General features: G+C 39.6%; 1 protein-coding gene and 2 long non-coding RNA genes across 5 annotated transcripts in view; 1 reads left to right on the top strand and 2 right to left on the bottom strand.

Moving 5' to 3' along the window:
* LOC127377137 (uncharacterized) overlaps positions 1 to 25,000 on the bottom strand; it is a 417,826-nt gene that overhangs the window by 366,744 nt on the left and 26,082 nt on the right. The window lies entirely within an intron of this gene.
* The window catches only part of si:ch211-250c4.3 (uncharacterized protein LOC100535981 homolog), a 42,665-nt gene that overhangs the window by 4,602 nt on the left and 13,063 nt on the right, over positions 1 to 25,000 (bottom strand). For 2 of the 3 annotated variants that reach the window (XM_051423916.1, XM_051423926.1), the window contains 6 exons: positions 20,234 to 21,045; positions 9,636 to 9,797; positions 6,028 to 6,187; positions 3,454 to 3,581; positions 2,235 to 2,356; positions 865 to 969 (listed from right to left, as the gene is read on the bottom strand). In XM_051423916.1, the coding sequence (XP_051279876.1) occupies positions 873 to 969; positions 2,235 to 2,356; positions 3,454 to 3,581; positions 6,028 to 6,187; positions 9,636 to 9,797; positions 20,234 to 21,045 (1,481 nt within the window). In that variant the 3' untranslated portion in view covers positions 865 to 872. The remainder of the gene's footprint in view (positions 1 to 864; positions 970 to 2,234; positions 2,357 to 3,453; positions 3,582 to 6,027; positions 6,188 to 9,635; positions 9,798 to 20,233; positions 21,046 to 25,000) is intronic. The other variant, XM_051423923.1, reaches the window with a different exon arrangement.
* Positions 3,556 to 8,943, top strand: LOC127377132 (uncharacterized). The gene is made up of 3 exons (XR_007887633.1): positions 3,556 to 3,639; positions 4,859 to 5,133; positions 8,399 to 8,943. It is a non-coding gene; the product is annotated as an uncharacterized LOC127377132 (long non-coding RNA).

Raw genomic sequence — 25,000 nt, 5'->3', positions numbered from 1 at the left:
ATGCCATCACAGGCGGCTGTTTAAAGCAATCAGGCGACACCTCTTAGCCTATTTTTTGATTAGCCGGGAACCGGCAGGGTCAGCCAAAATGGCAATGGCCAGATCCGATCACACTGAGCTTCACAACAGCTCTGCAGAGACCAAACATCACAGGCTCCCCGTTACCCCGAGCTCAACATTTTTTTTTAAATCTCTACTACTGAGAGATGTAGATAATGAATATAGCAGCAAATAATCTATTCTCTATGTAAAGATATAGTAGAGTCATGGTGTCTCTCTCCCTCTGCCTGTGTTGCTATCGCAGCCTCTCTGTGGTTTGTTTCCACAGCCGGTCTGCTCCGTGTGCAGCTGAGTAGAGCGACTGAAACTGCTGTTTTTATCATCTACGTCTGAATTAAGGATTTATTTCCACCAAACCAGAGTTGGTAATTGTTAGAACAGTGGGCAGACGAACAAAGACGGTTTTGGTGGGGTTTATTTTGTTTCTGTCCACTTTGAATGAAGTTAGGATTTTATGATGATATGCAAGGTTAAATTAACGTTTTTGTCAATGGAGTCTGGTGAGTGATATTACGGATTTTTCTGGTTAAACAAAAGGTCTGTCTCTGTAGGTGTATTGACATTTTCTTACGTATCCTTTTTCGCAAATATTTTTACATCTGACTTGCAAATTAAAGGTTTATTTCGACCCAACCACAGTTGCTGATTGTGGTAAAGACCTGAAAGAAACTACCAAAGATGTTTTATTTTGTTTCTGTCCCATTGGTTTGGTCTGAGATACTGGTGCTCTAGTGCGACATCCAGTGGCAAGTGAATTTTGTACATATATAACCTTTTAAATATGACACTAATGATGAAAAATACCTGCATCTTTATTGTTGCCAAAGGAAGTCCATTTTGCTCTGGTGGCCCAAGGTGATCATGGAGTTCCTGTTTCTCCCAGCAGGTTCTACTGGTCCCCGATCAGGCCTGTAAAGAAGAGGAGACAGTTATTACTGAGAGCTACTGACTTTTAACAGTATTTCTGGTGGACACTCCTTCAGTTTGCATCATGGGAGCTCAGCCTGGGAGTATGAGAAAACATTTATTGTCTGTTATTCCCACATTGTCAGAAGCTCTGCAGCAGGCCGGCGTGCATGTCTCAGCAGGAGGGTGGTGTTCTTTCGAATGAATCCTGGACTGCAGCCATATCTCACCAGGCCTCAGCTTAAATCCATGGGGGGAATTCTCCCACTCCTCCAGGCATACCTCAGGCCTGACTCTCCAACCCTACTCATCTGGGTCCGTGCCAAGCTCAGTCAGGACAGAGGGAGAGGCTGAAGGGCCAGCAGCCATCAGACTCCTGCACTGTACAACCTCTCAAATAAAAAAACCCCACAGTTCATCCACAAGCAGACCCCTCCTCTCGCAGGCAAGAATGAAGCTGATAGCTCCTTTTATCTCCATTTGCCAGGAACCTGTCACACTCTTCTTCTGGCCCAAAATTCACCATTTTTCCAACTCAAAAAATGCCTTTCTCTTCTCTCATGCTGGCTTTTGTTCACTGCAGTCAAATAACTTGAATTCCTTCTCTTTTTTTAAGGTTTTGTTCAACAAACAAGGGAAACTCGCACAGCTTCTTTTCAGTGGTTTTGAGCTGGAGCCATTTCAATTAAAAAGGACGAGACATCACCAGAAAAACAAAAGAACTAAATGTTTGGGGCTTTGTAAGAGAGTTTGAAAACAGATTTGAGATTCTTTAGCATTTTAGAGGAAAGAGAAAACAGGATGATTCTCTTTTAGTCACAAGAATGCAGATATGCACAAGCTTATGTAATATGTCAAGATAAAGGCTGTTCCTGTCTTGAAGGGATTCAGTAGGGGTTGGAAGGGCTGTCTGTGCCTGGTGCGGTCCATTATGTGGTTGGGGACTGTCTGTATTTTGAGGAGGTTTAACTTTTATGTAATTCTCTTTTGTTCTGTCACAGTGATGTTGTTGCTGACTAGAAAGTATTCATGAAGTGGGAATAAAAACTGCAGTTTGATTGAGTACTAAATCTGGCCATGGGTGTCCACATATATTAGACCATATAGTGTATGAAAAAAAGACAAACTTGTGGGGCAAAATGGGTTTTCACTTAGTGCTAATTTAGTATAATGCCAAAATAATTCATGCTTATGTGTATATGGTCCATACACACTTTACAGAGTAGTATATACAGAGTAGAGTGACAGTTCTGTAGTGTATTCCTCACATGTAGAGTTGTGGGCAGGACATCTTCAGTGAAGTGGAAGTCAGTCCCAGTCTGCTCTGGTTCCTTAGTTTTGTTTTCCTCACCAGGTCTTTGACTCGGCCCCATGTGTAGTTTTCACTCAGCTGAACACAAAGACACACAAGGACAATTCAATACAAAAATATTTTTAGCTGTAGCAAGTGACTAAAAGACCAAAAGCCCTGCCAGCAGCAAATCCAACGAAGAAGTGTTTTAAACCTACATTATCTCTAATGGCCAGCAGGGGGCAGCTCCATTGGCTGCAAAAAAGTATTGAGTCTTATTGACATATGAGCCTACTTCTCACATGATTTATTATGTCAGTAAAAAAAAAGTTTCCTGATGAGTTTCTGGTCTCAGACTCTAGTTTCAGTCTTCTTCCATACAGCATGATGTTCATTTAGTAAAATATGATACCTTGTGATTGACAGGTCACTCTCAGTGAGTCCGTCCAGCTCAGTTCAAACTGTCAAACTAGGCAGTGCTGATCAGATATAAAGCAAGATGAAAAGCCCTATCTACAGCAGTGTTTGGTTTGTCTATTTTAGGTTACTGTAGAAACATGGCGGTTCAACATGGCGGCCTCCATAGAAGAGGAACCATTTCTTCTGTAGATAAAAATGTCACATTCAAAGGTAACGAAAACACAACGACTCTCTCGGTGACTATACACTAATGAAAACATACCTTTGAATATTATATTCCATTTCTGACAATAGATCCTCCTAAATGTTACACACTTTGGAAAGACTCAAGAATGCATGATGTCCAAGCTAAAAACAAGACTTATTGTGTTTGGACAGCAATTTCCTCCCTGCTACATTAATTACTGTCAATTCCCAACAGCTGGGGGCCCTTGCAGAAGGTGGATCACCCCTCCAAGGAAGCATGTCATTCATCATGTGTCATCAGTGAGAGTTGTGCTGCGCCTGTTTGCCATAAAGATGGCTAACAGAGAATGTGGACATTGGGCAACCTCAAGTGATTCAGAGTGTGCTGGCGGGGGGTTGTAGCATGGGTCACCCTGGCATGCAGATACGCACCACCCTTTTTAAGTGAAGGTTGCAATACAATCAGTGCTAAAGATGTATTATTTTCTGTAGAGAGACAGTCATGGATATAAAATATTTTAAATGCTGTCCTATCTTTAACAATATCAAGACACTGCTGAATGGGATGCTTGCCTGTGCACATGACTCACCCTGCGCTGGGGGTTGGAGAGCCCTTCGGTGCTGTCCCCGAGGAAGTGGACCTCCCCCTCTGTGTAACTCCTTCGGTTCAGGCCTCTTCTCCACAGTGGGACCGGTGTCAAACCCTCACTGCTGGTGTCTGAAACACAAATCACAAAAAGGAGGCAGTTACCGTGTGTGTGGGAGAGTTGGCTCGGGTAAGCAAGAGTGAAATCACTGTTCATGTACTTATGTAAGGCAGCTCAATCATTTTAAAGCTATTTTGAAGTTCAGTTAACTGCTTCTTTAAGAGGTAAAATTACTTTTGTCTATGGAGTCCAGTGGCAGTATTACAGCTGTTTCTGGTTAAACTAAAGGTCTGTCCATAATATTGTCAGGCACTTAGAATAACAATGTGAGCCTGTCAGTGGCAAAAACAAGCACTTGTAGTGGACGTACTTTGACGGGCATGTTTGTCCCCAAGGATTAAAGTTGGCTTACGTTGTGGCCATTTCTGCCCTTTTCACAGATATTTTCTTTCTAACTCGGATAATAAATATACCATTTTTGCCTATGAAATCTGATGGTAAGTGATAGCAGTATAAAACTTTTCATTTGTGGTTAAACCAGCATTAGTGATTGTTGGAGAGACTGTGGAAAGACTAACCAAGATGGTTTTGGTGAGTTATATTTTATATATGTCCAAGTGTTTTTGTCTGAGATGCTGGTGCTCTAGTGCGACATCCAGTGGCAAGTGAATTCCAGACATATAACCTTTAGAAAGCCAGTTTCAGTGTAAATGATCACTCTTACACCATAATGTCAGTATCTTTAATGTTGCAGATTGACTGTATAGGTTTGGTTTGCGAGGTGGAGTGTTTGTCCACATGTTGGAAGCCTTTGCTTGCATGCTGAGAAGGGAGTGATGACTGTTATGACAAATGGTGATGGAAATCAGCACAGTCCTGTTTTTTGCCTGTTCATCCCACTCCCCACTTCTCCCACGTTCCATATAAACACACCTCCCCTCATCACATGGGCACACAGTTTCTACTGATCATGGCACGCTCCTAGATAAGGAAACCCCCAAACTAGGGCTAACGCTGTGACTAAGGTTTTTGTGTCTAAGTACATGAAAATCAGTCACTACAAACTTGCATTTAGAAACTTTTGCATTACCTGGTGCCCTTTGTCAGTGAATGCAACAATCCAACAAATCCAACAGCAATTCCACAAGCATTAAACACTGTTAATCCTGTTTTTCTCTGCCTCTAACTCATTATTTCCTCCTTCCTGTGTCCAACAATCTGTGGCTGTTTGACAATACAGTTTTACTCCATAGTAACATTTAACCTTGACCGAAACAAAGCTATCCACTCCAACACTGCACCTAATCTGGGCCCCCCGTCTCTCCTGACTTCTCAACCTCTTCTCCAGATCCAGTTTCCTGCCCATCAGAGGAAGAACCAAGGCATTCCAGAGTCCACGGGACATTATGTGTTCCCGTCATAAGCAGGATGCCAGGAATTCCGCCCGTGTCCCACTCCAGTTATAATTTCATGTACCCCGGGGGGCCACCAAGCTGTCAAACACTGCCGCCTCCTCGGGCAACGTGAGCCACTCCAAAAACACAACAGCAATGACAACATCTAGGGGGGATGACTGTATCCCCAAATGACGAACATCACCTGGAGCTTGTGTCAGATGACAAGGTAAACACAGAGGCAGAAAAACACGTGGGGTTGCCTCAGGGTCAGGTTGTGAAACTGAAGTACCAGTAAAACTTTTTAATAACATAACTGTTAGATCCATTTCAGGAACGTGTCAGACAAACACTGAAACTAAAACATTAATATGTAGTTGTGTGTGTTTGTTGACACATCCCACTGGAGCAGGTTATTAAGTGCTGATCCTACTAGTAATTAAATGCTAAAGGTTAATTAGGAGTGGTTTCAATAACCTCCAGGGGACTCACTTGACTCACAGCAAAAAGTACAGTATGTCTCAGAGTCTGGAACTCTGGTGGGCCCAGTCCACTAAAGAATATCTTACACTTTCAGTTTCAAACTCACCAAAACCATCTTTATTAGTCTTTCCGCAGCCTTTCAAGCAATCACCAACTCTGGTTTGGTCTTAATAAACCCTTAATTCACCGACTGAGATGAGAAAATAGCCGTGAAATGGGCTGCTATTGCTGCCATGTAACTTTAGCTAGTTATTCTCTGCTCAGGACACCACAACTCCACTATCTTTACATAGACAATAGTTGTTTGCTGCTATATTAATGTTTTCAAATGTATTATATAACCTTCAGTGTTGTAGGTCAAAGTTGAAGCCAGAAGTGAGTCTGTAATCTGCAGTGGTTTACAACAGACATTTGGATAATATTTTTTTCCTTTTAACCTTCATTTTCTCTTCCAAATACATTTGACTACCTTGAGGGTTTGTTTACAGTGTGAAAATCTAATTTGTCATATTTGTTATGGAGGGAAAATGAAGCTCAACACTTGCATTCAGAGAAGTGCTCACAATGTTTGAACACAAGTTTGTTCAATAGCACCTTGAATGCCATTTGTTTCTTTTCTGAACAATTTCCTTGCCATTACCTCTCTTGGTTATGAATGAATGCCGTGTGACCTCTGGGATTGTGGTCAGGTCAGAGAGGGTTCCACTGGGAGACAAAAACTCACTTCTGGAGTGTCTCTTCTGAGCATCCTGGAAGGCAATGCTGGCTGCACCACAGCTGCAGTGCTGGTGGAAAAAGTCCTGTTCAGAAAGATGGCAAGTAAAGACATACAGCTTAATATTACAATATAACAATATCAGTCGTTAAATTCAAGATTCATAAATAGCCTGCGACCTAATGGGGTCTAACCTCAATGTAGAAGCAGATATTGATAGCTTTTAAAGTTAGTATATAGTTTTTATTTTTCTTGCTTTTGCCCTCTCGAGGTAGTTCTAGTACCAGTGGCGGACTACCACATTTGTCCACTGGAGGGGAACTGTAGAATTAATAATGAATAAAACCAAGAAAGAGTTATGGTGATAAATGAATGTGATAACCTGATGGCGATGTTTAGTACGGTGCTTTGAAAATGTAGCTTGCAAATGTACAAACTACTCTTAGCTGGAAGTAGCATAAGCTACAAACACAACAAGCTACACTACAAGCTTCTCTTACACTGAAGCTTTCACTACCGTTTCCTAATGTAATAAACAAATGCGCTCCTTTTAGCAATAAATCATAAATTGACTGCGGTATTTAGTGCTATAATTTCTTGAGAATGAGAGTAAATAAAACATAGAGACGTACAGTTAGCAGAACAAAGCTTGCTATTTAGACTAAATAAACTACAATAACTATGCTCTCCTGGGAAATGTATTTAAACTGGTAGCACTGCCACATCTTGTGACACTTCTCCCCAACAGTATTTGTAGACGCCTTTCTAATTTTTTCATTTACTGTTCCTGTAGTGATCGTGGGTGAACCAATACAGTGTATTGTTGCATTACCATTACACACGTGCATATTTTGGTTGAAAATGATAGTGTGTAGTATATGTGTGTCAGTATACTGTATGTTCATTCTTTGACTCTGTGAAACAAAGAACAATAAAACAGTCCTCCCAGAGCGTGGGTCACATCCTTCCATGTGAACTGAAAGGGAACTACAGTATGACATCACTTCCAAGTAAAATCCCATAATAGTGCAAACTACACAAATGCAGACTAGGACAGCAGATTAAAGGGATGAGATGTCTGTTTTCTTGCTCTATTGTGTGGAATAATGTTTTTACTATAGAAAAAAAAAAACTTTACATGTGTATGTGTACACAGTACAGACACACACCACCTGTACAGCCTCATCATGCAACCCAAGTGGCTCATTATATAAAGTCATTTCCTGATTTTTGCCACATAACCTCTTTCCCTGCTCTGAAGTTACCTTTCACCTACTGTGGAGGAAAGGTTCAAATGGGCCTCTAGAACAACACATCCATCAGCCCACATACACACATTCCCCTCATGATATACAAAAGCACCTCTCTCTTAGCTTTATTACATAACCATATTTTTAGAGAGTAATGGGGGTAGATGACGGCACGCTGCCTAATCATTTTTATTTTTGTTAGACCTCTAGGTATTCACAGAATTTTACAGATCTAAACAAATCCAGTGTCTTTTCACTGAATCATCTATTCTTTGGTTCCAAATGCTACAGACTCAATAGAAAATAAGTGTTTTTATTTATTTTTATAATGGCTGCCTCAAAAGCAATATGCAACCGACTTAGAGGAAGAAGCAGTGTGGTCCAGAGATTAAGCATCAAGCAAACATCTACGCTGGCTAAGCCAAACTTTTAGTGGGCACCAACAACCTGGTCTCCATAAGAGCACCAGGCATTGAACAATAGAGACTGAGCTAGAAGAGATCACTGGGTAAAGGCAAACAATATGATCCAGTACAAACAAATTGAACTGGCAGTCTTATGTCCTACTTCATGGAGGCAAAGAACATATACAATGTACTGTAAGACATTCAACTAAAATGTTTTTAGATTTGAAAGGTCTAGTGTGTAACATTCAGGAGGATCTATTGTCATCAATGGAATATAATATCATAGCTATGTTTTCATTAGTGTATAATCACCTGAAGATAAGAATTGTTGTGTTTTTGAAGGGGGCAGGTCCACCATGTTTCTACTAGGGATGTAATAATACACTCGACTCACAATTCGATACAAGTCATGATACTGGGTATTTTCTCACGTTTCTTTTTTTAACAAAATGAGATTGAAAACAAATTATGGGTGAAAAATATTTCTTGATTCCTCTGACAAAAATCTACAAAATGTATTTTCTTTATCAAATTATAGTCTTTTTTAACTTCTGAAGTAGGTAATCTGTTCAAAACAATACACATTTTCTTTTCTTTGTAAAGTGAAATTGATGAATTTGTGCAATTCTCCCTTTGTAGGTACAAGGTAGATGCTACTATGGACAACCCTATCTGTGGGGTAAGCCCTCACACAGGAGTTTTGGGGATTCAGAGAGGACACCCATGGTGAGCCAATGAGCCTTAAACCATCAGCAAAGGATACAGCTGTTTGGGATATTATGAAGTAAATCGAGGAGAAAGAAACACCATGGAATGTCCTTTCCATTGCTTCCTAGATAACTGAAGAGACTCTGGTCAAGAGCTCAGGGAGATTGTGTGGAATACAGGTTTGAGAATAGTCAAGCACAGTTTGTGTGTTCTACAAGAGTGATTCTACTCATGGATTACATATGCACCAATGATGTTGAATCCAGGCTATTATGTTTGTTTGTTTGTTTGTTTGTTTGTTTCATTTATTGTCCACAATGTGAAAATTTGTCTTTGGTCTCATTAAAACAACAAGCAGGACGGCAACAACAACAACAACAACAACAACACTTACACTCAAACATCTTCAGGGCAAAAAGCAGGACAGCAATGGCAGTTACATTAAAAAGAAGGATATCTGACAATCCTAATTTGCCCCAGTGGTCTACACTACCCTGCTGTTGGGGTATGGAGGTACTTTAGATGGTTACAGTTTTGTTGGTCCTCTGCCTGCCTTTATGAGAATATGAGAATATAACAGCAGGGAATCATACAAAAAGGCTTGTATGAGCAGATGGTTTGGTCCATCACTTAAGGATATTCAGATATTTTAAGTCTTGATGTGAATTAGAAGTAGAATGTAAAGGTATTAAGATTTACACACAAAAAAGTGATTGTATGAATTAAATACATGACAGTGAGCCTTTCTTTTCCTCTCCCTTTGCATGGTTGCTTTATAAGCTTTGAAGTCCAGGACCCCTGTTGGCTTCAGCCATTGCTCCAGTGGAACTGTTCCGGACCCTGAGCCCAAAACTCTCTGCACTAGTGTCAGTCCAGGATTTCTGAATCCCCCCTAAAAACGTGTGGTTCTCCTATTTAGAGCACAGCCATTGCCATGTAATTGTATACATGTATGTATATAAATAACTGTATATATTGATTTATTTTATTTTATTTATTTTGTATGTTATTCTCTTAATTATCTGCTGTTCTATGTTGTGTAGCATGAGGGGACGGAAAACCTTAATTTCATTATAAAACCTTGTATTGTTGTTGTAGTACAATAGTACTGCTTGCTTGCAACAGAGCTACACCGTGAGAAAAAATACGTTGAAAAACAGTCACACACCTCTTTGGTCTTTGTCATTCTGCTGTTCTTCTGCAGGCTGCAGATCTGCTTTTGCAGCCGCAAGTTTGTCTCCTGCAGCTGGCCGATCTTCTCGATGAGTTGGCAGATGTGTGTCAGGTAACCCAGGCCTGAACCCAGAGGGTTGGAACTCCCCTGTTGTGCCTGGACAAACATAAGTTGTGCAGGTCAGTGAATGATACCAGGAGTAAACTATGAGAAAAGGAATCTGTTGCTCCTAGACTTTACTTATGAATGGTATTGGATATGGAAGGGCATATTTTGGCATTACTGATGTACAGTACTTTTAAATTGAATCATATTCACGCCAGACATCAAGATTGATTCACCTTGTACATCACTGTATAATAATGGTAATATGGAAAAGCTTCTGAGACAATCATGCAACAACAGGGAAAATAGGACAGTAGCATTTTTCATCTGGGAAAAAAAATTCCAATGGGTGCTGCAGAACTAAAGTCACTTCTGTTTGAGTTTTAAATGCTTTACTGCATCATTAAGAACCCACCGAAGGATGTTAAGGCTAAAAACATGTTGCTGCTCGGCTGCAGATGTTCACATTTTTAGCAATATGAAAAAAGGAAATTTTGAGCAAATATTTATCTGATCGTCAACATTCCTAAAAGTGTCCCAACAAAAGCAGGATGTGAGCTCAGGTTGGGGTCTTTCCCCTCTTTTCCATGCTGCTGACACTGAAAGTCCACTCAGGCAACTGGGAGCTGTGATGGAAATGCTTGCCAAACAATGGGCAAGCAACCATAACAGGTTGGAGGACTGACATCACTCATTTCCTCTGATGAACAAACCCTCTGTAGATCACACAGGCTCTTGCCCGTGAACCCGTTCCCACACAGCACAAGGTCACTTTTTATTGCCTTTAGCTTATTTTGACACATTCATTGTATCATAGTATAAGAGATTCATCAAACTTTGAGCTGGGGCTAATAGGTCTAACATTGCTTCTGGCCATAGGTTTAATTATAGCTAGGCCTAACAGGGCAAACATTTTGAGCTTAAATCAGCATCTTAAAGTTGGACTAATCAATAATTAGGGGTCAAACTTATTGAAATTTAGTCAAGTCTGCAGTTCCCTTCTGCTCAACGCAGCATTTTAGCATCTTTTAGTTCATTGTTTTGATTTAACTGCCTTTGCAATTTTGGTTCATTCTCACCGCTATCATCAATCTTGTTTTTCCATTCCAACAAGACACGTTTTTTTTCAGTGAAAATGCTCTGATAAACATACTGGTTGATGGAGACCAAAAACTGAGCTAAAAGGAGAATGAATATTAGACTTATTCCCTTCCCCAAGTGGACACAAATAAAACTTCAAATGATTTCATAATAACAAAAGTAACAAAAAAAGTAACAAAAATTGCAATGTATGTTATGTGCAAAAAAATTGCGGAAGAAAGTAAAAATTGTAAAAATAGTTTGCGTATAATTCATTAATCAAAGGCAACTTGTCCCAGTGAGAATAAAACCCTACTATTTTGAGGGTATATATGAGACATTTGTGCCACACATGTCAGCATCTTTACAGCTAGAAAAAAGGAAGTGACGTATGGCTCGTTTTGTGCAGGAAACTACAATGATTGGTCAAATTTTCAGAAAGGTTGTGGTGATTGGACAAAATTGCAAGTTTACATTTAATTCATAGGGATTGGGTGAATTTGCATTAATTGTTGCAACATTACAACTTCCTAGAGGGACTGACTAATATGAACAACTAATAAGATGATCAAATGTCAGATATTAAGTTTACTGCTTGTTTCATTGCCCCCAAGTGGACAAAAATAGCATAATGCATCTTTAAATTTTAACATTTGAAGACAGACAAATGCAATGTGTCCAAATAAACAATCTTATCAAAGGCTGCAGATATACAGCTATAGATTTTGAATAAAATGACGTACAATAGCGCTGCAACTAACGATTATTTTAATAATTATTTTCAATCAATTTGTTGTTTGGCCCATAAAGTGTGAGAAAATGGTGAGAAATGTTGATCACTGTTTTCCAAAGTCCAAGGTGACGTCCTCAACCCAAAGGTATTTAGTTTTCTGTCATAGAGGACCAAACAAAGCAGAAAATATTGATGTTGTTAAAAATCATGGTTCATCGATCATCAAAACAGCTGACAATTAATTTAATAGTCGACAACTAATCAATTAACCAACTAAACGTTGCAGCTCTACCATACAGCAGCATGTTAATTGCTATGGTGATAATGATGCTTGACCTTTGAGGCCTTTTTTGCTGGTTTTTCCCATTATTTACAACTCTTTGGTACAGTCATGAGTTGTCTTAACAAGACTAGCTGATTATTATTGTTTTCAGAATAGGTTAAGCTACTCAGAAAAGCCATAAAGGCATGTCCAGTTTTTCATATAGGTTTTGCACAGTGTTCCAGAAAACCATGTTGACTGTGGCTTTTGTTCAGTAAAGATTTCAATTTATGCAGCTAACTGCACAGTGCGTATTGTTGTATATTATATATATCTACGTTAACTGTCATTTTTATGGCATTGTTGCATTTAGTTACTGTTGTACTTTATTTTATGTTAGCTTTATCCTATTGTGCTTTGCACTTTGTTGCATTTAGTTACTTGTTTTATTTTTATGCAAGCTTGACTCTTACTCTTGTATTACTTCTCCACTTTTGTATCGCAATTGTTGCACAGCAATTTCCCTCAGGATAAATAAAGCTTCTTGAATCTTGAATCTTGAAAAAAAATTAAATTTTGCCACAGCCGACAGGGTTTCAATTATGCTTTGGGTAAAATATAATATTGGCATAGAGCAAATCTACACCATGAGGCAAGGTCTTGAGTTATAAGCTTGTTAAAAGTCATGATGGAAACTGTACTGATACACAGGTGCAGTTTACGTCATTCAAGCGGTCAATGTTTAGGATGTGGATTTCCTTATCCTTTGACTCCTCAGAACCTCTTTACTGCATCCAGGCCACCAGACCTCTAGTAGTTTTTTTTTTGGTGGCTAATTAAGATAAGGAAGGGTATCATTTCCAGGAGATGACCCTCACTTCCTCAGGGGTCTTTGCTGATGAGATGGAGGGTCTGTAATCAGAGGCTGTTGTGGCTGCGACAGGGGCTGAGGCTGATCTTATCCACGGCCCCACAGAGACTACTGAGTGATCCACAGCCGGGAAGTGAGAGTGGGATTCAGGAATGCCCCCTTTTGCGTGCGCAAACCCATTTTAAAATGGGCAAACACGCAAACAAACACACGTACCCTACCTCACTTCCTCTGGGTTTCCGCTGATCCCATGAGTCAAGGGGCAAAAAATGTCTTACACACTGACTGAACTGACTGAGGATGTGAAAAGCTGCACATCTGACACAAGAAATAAAGGGAGTTTGGAAAATGCTCCGATACAGTACTATAACTGTGTGCTTGTGTTGTCATTAAAAACACTGGATATAATATTGTCTAAGGTGAACATTAGTGGCTGATTTCAGATGAGGAATCCAACATGCCCCCCCAGTTTTAAGATTAAGATAAATAAAGCCTTGTGGGTGGAAGCGAGCCATGAGCAATTTATCAGTTACGTATCATCGTATCATCTGAGGGTCATTTATAGAGGGTCATGTCTGAAGCCTAAATATCATTATTTGAGAAGAAAGTCACTGAAAATAAATAAAGTGAGAATAGGCAGGATGGGAAGAAAAATTCCTGTGTCACCCTGTGGTACACATGCAACATCTACACTACTGTATGTTTTCCTTATTTAAAAAGTTAGCTGACTAATGTATTAAAACCTGCTGGATACGGACACATTACAGGTTTTTAAATTCTACTATATCTAAGAATCTACAGCCTGCTTGTGGCTCTGTGAAGCTGTATATAGGCACAGTTGTCCTTTGAGCTAAATGCTAACGTCTAACAATGACAATGCTAACTTGTCCAGGTCTTGGTTGCAGCAGGTTAAGCAAAGTAGCCAAAGACTCCTCCTGGGGTATCCTATCACTTTCTCACTCCCAACTTCTTCAGCTTGGTCAGTGAGCCTCTACTTTAAAATATGACACTTTAGGTATCCTTCTAGCGTAACTTCTGGTTACAATGTTGAAAAGTAAAGTAAAGATGCAACATCTGGTTAGACTTTCAAAACAAAACTTGCATGGGCAATGTTATGAAATGGTCACAGTTTGGTTAAGTTTAGGAAAAATATTTATGTTACATGACTTACCTGAGTTTGTGTTTGTTTGAGGCATCTATACACCCCACCATATGCTTGAAGCACTAGATACAAGTTCAGGTATCACTAAGCAGTAGAATTCATCCTCTGTATCAAATTTTATGACAATCAATTTAGATATTTATTTCCGTCTGAAGCAAAGAAACTGACCAACCAACTGACAGTGAGCCAGAGGTGCACAGTAGTTAGAGGCACATTTCTAGTCTAGCCTAAACCTTTTCTCTGTACAACCACTTCCAAATGGTTCCATACAGGACCTTTACAAGAAATATACTTCTGCAACCTAGCCAGTCAAGTTATTGATAGCCCATAATATCACAGAAGAAACATATATAAAATATATATATATATATATATTTTTATAGAAACATAAAAAACTGTCTTTTTATTTGACTTTTTCTCTGCATTGCTCCAAATGCTCTTGATAGTCTGTCCTTGAAGAGAAAAGTCAAGCCAGAAACCTCAGTGTTATCCTGAAATAAGACCTAAATTAGTAGTCAGGATCAGAGACTTAATGTCAAAATATGATCTGGAGAAACTTGTACATGCATTAATCTCAAGCAGGTTGAAGTACTGCAGTGGACTCTTCACAGGTCTGTCTAAATCAGCAATCAGACAGCTGAAGCTGATCCAGAATGCTGCTGCCAAGGTTGCACCAAGGATCAAAAAAGCTCAGCATATAACTCCAGTTCTCAGATCACTATATCGGCCGACAGTTTTTCTTCTACTGCTTGTCCATAAATCCCCAAACTGTTTAGGTCTAAGATACTTATCAGATCTCCTGACCCAGTAGAAACCCCACAGACCCCTCAGGTTGGCAGCTTCTGGATTCCTGACTGTTCACAGAGTCAAAACTAATGTGGTGAAGCTGTCTTTAGCTTTTATGCTGCTCAAATGTGGAATAGATTGACAGAAAAATGAAGACTTGTTGAGTACTTTCAAATCCAAGCTGAAGACCTACCTGTTTACCATTGAGTTTACCTAATTTTATTTTAGATTTATTTGTCAGTTTGTTTGTTCCTTAAATAAGTGAGCATATTATTGATTATGGTGGTTAGTGGGACTAGCCTACCTGTTATTTTTTATGAACAATTGGGCAATATCTGGTTTTCTGATTTCATTTTTCACATTTAGAATAAGGGCCCGATGAGACAACAGCCAAGATCATTTTGGAAACTGAGGTCTCCTCGGGTCCTCACTTGTAGATGTTTCCATTATCTTTGCTGCATCCAAAAAATGATTTCCAAAACATGACAGTGTTGGAAAGGAATGAAGCACCAGATGTGTGTGGAGCATCTAGATAGGGAGGAAGGTACGATCACGTACGCTGCTTCTCTCAGCCAGAAACCAGTCTTTTCAACACACACAGATAGTGTTTCTGCCTCACTTCCCTGCAATATATCTTTCAAAGCACTCAGGCGGGAACTGACTCTATGTGCTGGAGCTGTTCTTCTGTCCAGTGTTGGTTTTGGCTCCTGACTTTAATCTATTTAGTTTTTTGTGAACTTTTTTTAGTGTCATCTACACATTCTGAGGCTATATTTGTCGCCATTGGGGATGTGTACAGTTACCAAGATTACAGTTGTCGTTCTCGTCTCTTGCAAGGCAAGCAGAGAAGATACTGTTTACCTGAGATTTCTGACATGTATGCATTATCTGAGGGCACTATATACATTTCTAACTTCATGGTACGTCTTTGTTTTGTTGCCACTTCTTGCCTAATTTTTCCATTGGATTGTACATGAAATTAGTACAGAAATATTTAACTTTTTTAGCTAACATCAGTGGCAAAGACCTAACATTACTGAAATGCAAGATGCTGCTTATGAGCTACTTACTAGTCTTTGCATTTAAACAGTAATTACTTAATTTTGTTGCTTAGTCGGGCAGAAACCTTGTATGACAATTTCTTTTCATAAATCAGTGCTATTGGCCACCCTTTATGTTTCTCTGTTTTACAAATATTTACCCAGTGAAAAGCATTAAAACCAGCAATACCAACTTTCAATTATTAACTTAACTGGGTTTTAAACAGCAAAAATTTGTTGATTAGTCCGTTTGTCTTATTTTTTAGTTCTTAATCACTGATGGAAATGTAATACACTTATTTTATGTTATCAGGTGTAATAACCTGGTATACATTGTCTATACAGGGACTTGAAATCCTTAAAACTGCAGTAGGTAACTTTTATAAAAAATTGCTTTTTGCAAGAATCTACTGGGCCTGGATGAAAACAACCAATCAGAGCCAAGAACGATTGTTGATTGTTGAATCTCATTCCCAGGCCGTCAAATGAGACTCAACAATCAACTATCTTCAAGCTCCCAACCAAGTGTCTTTCTGTCTTTCTTGGCTCTGATTGGTTGTTTTCATTTAGGCCTGGTGGATTCTTGCAAATACCATTAGTAGCACTAGGAGGAGCCTGATTTTTTTCACAGATTATCTGTCTCATGTACCACTGTCAGGATATAGTGAAGTTTCAGCAAATATGATAAGTTCTTTTTTATACACGTTACCTACTGCAACTTTAATGATGATGGAAAACAACCCTGGCAGAAGCACATCTGAGCTGTTCTCACTTACGTTGTGCAGCTGAGGAATTCAAGTAAACCAGAAGCGTCCAGGCTTTGTATTTTAATTACATTTCACACATGTGCTGATTAGGTAAGTATGCTTTGAAATGGATACCAAGTGTGAGATCAGACATGCAGCTAAACAGGTCCATATGGTCACTGTTACTACTTGATGGAAATATGACAGCTGTGCAAAAATATCTCCAACATCTGAGCCTTAAGACTTGCGGAGATTATAGAATCTATTCTTGTTGTATTTAATGACGGACAGAGGGACATAGTATGAGAGGAAAGGCAGGTGGGTAAACAGAGAAAGTCCTTAATGTTTGAGGCAAGAAAAATCTAATATCCCTCAGCCACGGACTACAGAGTCCCATTTAGCCAGGAAAGGAATTACATTATTAGCTGTGGTGACAAGTGATGATGATGATGACGGTGGGGGTGACACCACCTTACTCCCTGTCAGCAATGTACCCCTAGAGTCTGTTATGCTGGGCCCCTAAAAGCCACTGCCACACGCCATTAATTTACAGGGGCCCCAGGGACCTATCAAAGAGCCTTTATCTAGGTAAATATTTGAGTAATTTGAGATATTTGACACCTATTTGATGCATCCAGGTAGGCCGCCAAGCAACACAGGGGGGGTCCAGATGAGAGAGGGGCTGGCGGTCAGCAACAGTATCGCTGGAAAAATCTCTAGGCCCACGGCACAGATGAACAGGTGCTGCATGACATGCAGGTCCATGAAAAAGCTGCTGCGCACTATAACTCACGCACTCCCCACCTTACTGCCTCAGCCTGAGCACAAGCAGGCTCTCTTGGTTTGGTTTGCCGAATGTGCCGGCAATAATAAAACCCTTGTCTTCAGAAACGCATTTGAGCTTGACGTTGTTTTGAAAGGTCTTTGAGGAAGACATGAGAAGAATGTGGTAAAATATCTGTTTTGAAATGCAGTTTTTTATTAGTTGTTTAAATTATTTGTTTTTCAATTCAATTCAATTTTATTTGTATAGCGCCAATTCATAACAGAAGTTATCTCAGGACACTTTTCAAATAGAGCAGGTCTAGACCGAACTCTTTGTTGTAAGTATGGAGATATATCTATACCACTGTTGGGTGTTTTCTATATATTCTTTTCAGGTTTTCAAAGTGAGGGTTTTAGTAGACAGATTGTTCAGTAAGCGACCCTTGAGCCTTGCCTCAATGGGAATAATTTTTAGCTTTGCTGATATTGAAGGGTAATTTAATTGGTCAGTCCACAACTTTGGTCCAAACTGAAATATAATTCTGAACTACTTGATGGATTGCCATGAAATGTGGTATAGAAAGGGGTAGTCTCCCTGAGGTCATCCATATGTTTCTGAAGCGCCATTCTGAAGCTCAGTTTTTCAGCACTGGCCGTCGCCATCTTGAATCCAGTAACAGGCAAAAAACAAGGTGAGTGGATGGAGCTGAGGTGGGCTGAATGAAGACTGGTTGCTAAAACCCGCCACCTATGATACCACCCAAACTTTAAGCCTTAATATAATTTAAATGGGTAAGTTATATAAATATTCACACCCCCGTAGAGTTGTCATGAACAGAATAATTAGCTATAGAGACCAGGCTGTAAACATGTTTATTTCTGTTGTGAAGTTGGCCATTTTAATATGGGGCCTTATGGAGATTGACTCACTGCTGGAGTTTGTGGAACTACAGTTTTATAGTATTTTTTTAGTAATTGATACCCTGACTTTCTACCAAGTGCCATCATCAGTTCACCTTACTTTATTCTATGACCAAATAGCTATCTGCTAAATTGAAACATTTAGCATTGCCATTGTGAGCATGTTAGCATTCTGACGTTAGCATTGGCTCAAAGCACTGATGCTATCATAGCTGACTCCTGTTCTAACACAAATAATAGGCTAGAGCCCAAGCTTCTAAAATATTGATATTGATATATACCTAAAAAAGTAACAGTATCAGTCGGACCCCAACAAACTTTTAGCCATTTTTAGTATCTCAAACTTGTAAAGATGTCAATATATATGTCACTAATACTAATTAACATATTCATTAACTTACTCTTTAAAACTATATTCTCTTTTGGGAATGAAGATTGTTACTCAAAAGGTGCTTTAAACCCGTTGTTAGTAGCACTGTCGTTTCGAAACAACAGAAGGCATTCATGTGGAAAACTTAAGACTGTATCAGATTCTCACTCTAATAGCTGCTGGTAATGAAAGACAGCCTCAAGGCCGGGCTGTGTTGTATGCCTGTGTTTTCAGCAACATCAAACAGGTGATTATGACCTTGCAGCTTCCACAGCTGTCAGGTGCTCTCTGTGTAGAGCCCATTGGATGTGAACAAGAAAATAACTCTTCTTTTCCCATAACATGAATGAAACATGCCCCTGCAGGTCCTTGTGAATGAGTACAGCTACTTTGTTTGTCCTGTCCCAGTTGTCAAAGGATAGGTACAGCTTCAGTGCTTTTTACATTCTGGATCAGCTGCAGAGTTAAAGAGAATATCTGAAACTTTAAAAATGTGTTAATCAGACTTAAAGGAGACACTCCAGAATATACCTGACTCAGTGAACTGTATTTCAGATCCAGTGATGCAATTACCCAGTGACATAGAGGCTGGAAAAAAGTTTAAAATCAGAGATAATTACAGAGGACATGAAATATCCTTATTGCTCACCCAGAGGGGGTTTTCCTCAAGTCTGGAGGAACCAGAATTGTCTTTATACAACAGTTTTGGAAGCACTAAACACATGCACAGGGAGATAAATGTATTGTCCAACATGATTGCAAAAGGTTATCAGTGTTTGCATTGCATTAAGGGTTTCATCCTGAAATCACTCAGCACACGCTGAAGACATCTAGCTTACACAGGCTAGTTTGGACAGAGAATATTTCTAAAGCTGTGTTCAGAATGAAAGCTGAGTGAATTTTACTAGCAGATGTAAGATGATTTCCCTGAACAGCAGGAGTTGAAGAAAGGATGTACCTGCAGGATTTGAAAATGCAAAAACATTTGTACATGAACACGTTGAGATAAGAAAACAAAGGAAAAAGGATCTAATGGAAAGCAGGAGGAAATACTGGATTTGGAGCTCAGTCAGTAACACACTAGAGGTACATTAGTGCCCCATGGATAATTTGGTATTATGAAATTACAGTACAGAAATGGCATGGATAAATTGCACGGCATCAGGAGCAATTTAGGGTTCAGTATCTTGCTCAAGGATACTTCGACATGTGGCACCAGGAGCTGGGGATCGAACCCACAACCTTCAGATTAAGGAACGACCTGCCCTGCCTCTGAGTCACAGCCGCCCAGTGTCTCTATGCTGTTAATGCAGAGGGGTGGACTCAAGTCACATAACTTTGGCTTGAGTCAGAATCAAGTCACAAATTTTATGACTTGACAAAATCAAAAAATACTTGCAACTCGGCTTGGACTTGTGACTTGAGTGTTTTGATTTGAAAATACATGAACCTTCCACCAAGCCCAAAGAAGTAAGTATGTTACTTAAAAAGTTTGTCACAAATCAATACCTTTCATTCCCGACTTGTTTAGGACTCAAAACTCAAAGTTTAGGGACTTGGGACTTGACTGGGGACTTGAATGCAAAGACTTATAGACAATAACTCAGCCCCACCACCATTATACTATTACTGTCTGAAAAATGATCCTATTAGTCAGACTATACTCTGCACACACTTTGTTGGTACTGATGAGGTTAGCTACAACTAATGTCTGTACAGTTTGTACTACATACAGTTTATAATCTTCTTACCTCACTGAGTCTACAGCATTCATCCATGTACTCCTCCAGGCTGTCAGTGGTGGCACTCCTCCATGGCTCTGGCTCAAAGTCATTGCCTGTCATGACATCCCAGGCCTCTGTTGACAATTTCTTCCCATATTGCCTCATATGCTCCAAGCAGTTCCTTTCAGTTACACTACTGTTTTCCTCGATCTGTCCAGACATCTCCTCATCTCCTTCAGGGCTGATTCCTGGAGCCATACACTCGTCCCTGTCCATGTCCTCATCTATGTGCAGTTCTTCTCTCACAGCTGAAGAACTAAGTTGTTCTGAGTGTAAGAACACATCGTCCTGAGCATTAACTGCCGTACTCAGACTATTATCCATCAAGTCCTCTGCCTGTTTTATCTCAGAGCTCTGTGCATATGTGACTAGTTTATCAGTGAGAGTTTCAGGGTCGGAGTTTAAGTTGCAAGAATCGCAGGAGGACTCTCGACTGTGGACCACAAAGCTCTGCTCAGAGTCTGTTGGGGTGGATGGAGAGTTAGCTCCGCTGGGTAGCTCCACTCCAGAGTCCTCCGACTCAAACTTGTACAACCTTGTCAGCTGAGAGTCTGAGAAAATAGTAGACAAGTAGTCTGAGCCAGACTCCATCTGGGGCTGTTTGGACTTATCGTCAAGGTGTGAATTCCCCTCAGACAATTTGATGTCCTGCTCGAAAGAGCTGGAGATGGTGGAGGTGGTGTCGTCAGCTATCAGGAGACTCTCTTGGAAGTTGCTGAAGAGCTTCATTTTTGTCAGGACAACCTCACTATCCAGCACTGCATCTCGGTCTCCTTTCCCTGTTGAACAGATAAAGAAATGTAGATTTATTCTAGAGGCCCATTCTCAAAAAGTCATTTTATAATACGCTTTTTGCAATTGCCTAATTGTTACTGCATAACTTCTGATCTAATGGACATAATGGACATATATACAAATGGACGACATGACAGCTCTCCAAAAGTGAAACCAAAACATTTCTATCGTATCCCTGGTGGCTGACTGCAGTATAGGTCATGCAGCCTGCTGCGTCCATGTTAGCAGATGGGTACACATGAAATACATTTTTTCCAAAGATGGTTGAGGCAGTTCCTATCATGCTGATGTATGTTCATTTTTCTGATCAGTTTAGTTTTAATTTGTTATTTGACGCTATAAACAGGAGGTTTCACCAAGTTGAGACACAATGTCCATCTTTTATATGTTGATGGTCCCAACAGTCAAGAGTTAATTTATAGCTGCTAAAGGTCTTTGTTACCTGAACGTACTCCCTTGTCATTAATGGGCCCTTGCTGAACCAACTGATATTGTTTTTCTTCAGAGAAAATTCTCCCTCATCTGCATACCTGTGCTGGAAGTTTGCAGTGTTTTCACACAGTCTGTAAATGTCTCTGATATGCCTCAAAGGAAACGAAAGACCTTGAAGTACCTGAGCCAAAGCCAAATTTAAAGTGTAGCTTGGAGCTGCCAGGGAACGGATTTGCTTGACTTAAGGTATTTCAGCGATAGCCAAATTATATAATACCCAGCTGATGTACTACTATAATTCATTTTGAGGGCATTTTATGAGCAAAATTAAAGACTGCAGAAGCGCAGGTATTTCACCCTTTCTGTCAACATCAGTTGGCTAGTTCTGGACTGTATCCAGTCTTTTGATCAAGAATGGCCCATGTGTACCCTCAAAAAGTACATCAAAAGTGATAAGACTGGATACTTGAGTGAAACTTGGGAAGTAGGACTACTGTTTATGTAATCCTGCATTCTTTAACTGAAATACCAAAGGACCAGTACAATTTGTCAGTGTCTGCTACCTGACTGTCCAGCTTTGATCTGAAGCTCCAGTTAAGACCATTACAGGGAGCAGTCATATGTGTCCTCTCCTGTTTCTCACTGTGGGCAATTTGATATGTCTCTCTGTCAGTCAAGTGACATTTTTTTCCTCCCTTCCAACCTTTGAATTTTAAGAGGGAGGACAAAAAGCATTCCCTCTTTCCCCAGAGAAATGGAGGGCCCTGATTGAGCCGGGGTTGTTCTATTTGTTTAGTCAAGTGCCTGAATAAAACTGCAGCTAAGCACCATTTCGGGAGAATATAATTCCAGAGTGCTAGATCACACTTTAACAATAGTGGAGGTTGGGAGACTTCCTGCAGGGTGAATTGGAGATCTTGCCAAGGCAAATATGAGATTAAAAGTTCTTTGAAGTGGTAAATCCGACGCTTTTATCCTCTCTGAGGGGAACTTTGGCGGAGGGAGTCCTTGAAGGGGAATTTTCTCTAAAGCATGTTGTGAGAATCTGAGCAGAACTGAAAGTCTTTGGCTTATTGATAATAGGCAGCAAAGCAAAATAAATAACAGTCGTGTGAATGTGTGTATGTGGACATTCATACTCCCTTCTGTGTGGTTTAGATGAGGCAGAGGGGATGTTGTGATTGTGAAGGGTGGAGGCCTGCATGCACAGAATGATGAATGATTCACAATAAATTAGTTAGCTGACTGGAACTGATTGGAGGGGTTTTTTTCTTTTTTCTTTCTTTGTAACATAGCACAACTGAAAATCTAAACTGCTTTTGATGAAGTACAAGTACATGAAATCAATAAGAAAAGGAATCTAAGGTTTAATGGTTTTCCACAGAAAACCTTTTGTGAAGTGCTCAACACTGTATTGCACACAACAACAATACACCCACAGCTCCTAGAAAATGACCACTGTTTTGATAACCCTGTTGTTGAATAAGAGCAGATCTGCCAAAACACTGATAGTAGGGTGTTCGGTTGTGCCATATCAGCTTCTAAACACCAGGTCTCTTCCCATGTTAAACAAGGTCTGTGTTCTCCCACTGGTTCGACACAAAAACAGAGAGCTCTGCCGTTTTTAAAACACAAAACATTTTTACATAGTGCACTATGTGTGGCCAGTATGGCTACAAGAAAAAAATCATTTTGTGTTGACTGTAATCTCTCTTCTACTCTAAGGCTCAGATAGAAAAAGTAGTGCTATGATGTCAGATGTTACAGCGACGGTGTTAAATACAAATCCCACTGTTCTGATTGCATAAAAAAGTTAACTTTTTTTACTCAGATTTTACGCATGGTGTGTTCTTTATACTGGCAGTTTTCCTAAAATTTGATTAAAATAAATTCGCAATATATTTAATTGCATCCCCTGTATCGTTATAAGTTCATATGGTCATTATTTTTTAACTTAAAAACGTTGTTGCAGCAATTACAGAAAAGCCAAAAATTGTAAGTATTTAATATTTGTTCATTACTGGTTTAAATTTTCAATCATTAGATGTGATAGTTAATTCCTGGATTATAGTACATTTTATTCCATAAATATGCTTCACAACTTAGAAGTGCACAAAACTGTAGAGCTCAGATCACAATTCCATTTTAAATAACATATTGGACAATACACTTCAGGAAGGGAAGAAGCTATTATTAGATTTCCAAAATAATTTAACATGGCCTTTTGGAAGAAATTAAATTTCCACTGTTTACTCTCCTCTTGCTCTGACTGAATCACACTGTGGCCTTAGTAAGGCAGTGAATATGTTTACTATGTTTCAGTTGTCACTTCAAAATTTTACAGTCGAGCCAAGAATTTGCCAATTTATTTTCTTTACACACACTGTTGTCTGTGATGTGGTGAGCTCTTGTTAGACTCTGCTTTTGCTACATGCAGAACTTATGTTTTTTTAATCAGCTCGACTCAAGCTGTTGACTCCTTGTCTTCCTTGTAGGCTAGAAAACTAATTTCCTGTTTTTGCCAAATGCTAGGAAAAGCAGTGAAATGCATGCAGCTCTTTCCATTGTGGCTTCAGCAGGTCAACACTGAGACTTATTGTTATTCCCAATGAGCTCACTGTATCTGAGTGAACTGAAAAGCCCTTTGTGTGTTTATGTCTATGTTAGCCTAAATTAGTGTTTACTGTCTCTTGAGCAATACTTCTGAAGCAACTCAAAGCCAGAGTGTGATGTCAAAGTCACTAACAATGCAAGCAATCTCCAGAATGTTTTATAGAGGCAAAGGCTGAGGGCCTGGCACAATTTTAGAGAAAATTTCAAATGAATTAATTGTAATGGAATTGCAACAATCAATACAAATTATCACCAACTGCAAACTCTCAATTCACAAAGCTGATATTTGTGGGAATGGAGAGGACCGTCAGATTCAGCAGGAGCCGATATATCAGCCGATGTTAGCTTATTGCAGATCATATCAGCTGATAAGTAACAAGATATGGTGGTACAGAAATGACAAAGATATGTGAAGTAAAGTGAAGTATAGAAAAAGTGTGTCCATGACCTAGTTTTTCCACTAGAGAGCGCTGACAGGATTATTTCTACACTGTAAAATGTCCCACTCAGTTCACAAAGTCTAACTTGAAGGATCCAAATCAAGTTTATCTGTTTATAGTTATGTATATTGGATCTCACATCGTAAGATAGCAAGCTAATGTTAGCAAAACACAAACTATCTATCTAATCTACATCAATCGTTAGTTAGCTGGCTAGTTAGCTAGCATTTTCTTACGGAGCAAAACAATAGCTAACTGCTACATTAATTGTTAGCTAGCTGGTTACATCTAATAGAAATAGAAATCAGAGAGACAGCGGAAATGTTAGGAGTGGCCAAATCAACAGTTTGGTACATCCTGAGAAAAAAAGAGCGCACTGGTGAGCTCGGGAACTCAAAAGGCCTGGACAGTGGTGGATGATCACAGGGTCATTTCTATGGTGAAGAAAAACCCA

Source organism: Dicentrarchus labrax, unplaced genomic scaffold (assembly GCF_905237075.1).
Source record: "Dicentrarchus labrax unplaced genomic scaffold, dlabrax2021, whole genome shotgun sequence".
NCBI classification, from domain to species: Eukaryota; Metazoa; Chordata; class Actinopteri; family Moronidae; genus Dicentrarchus; species Dicentrarchus labrax.
This window is presented reverse-complemented; position numbering and strand designations above follow the sequence as displayed.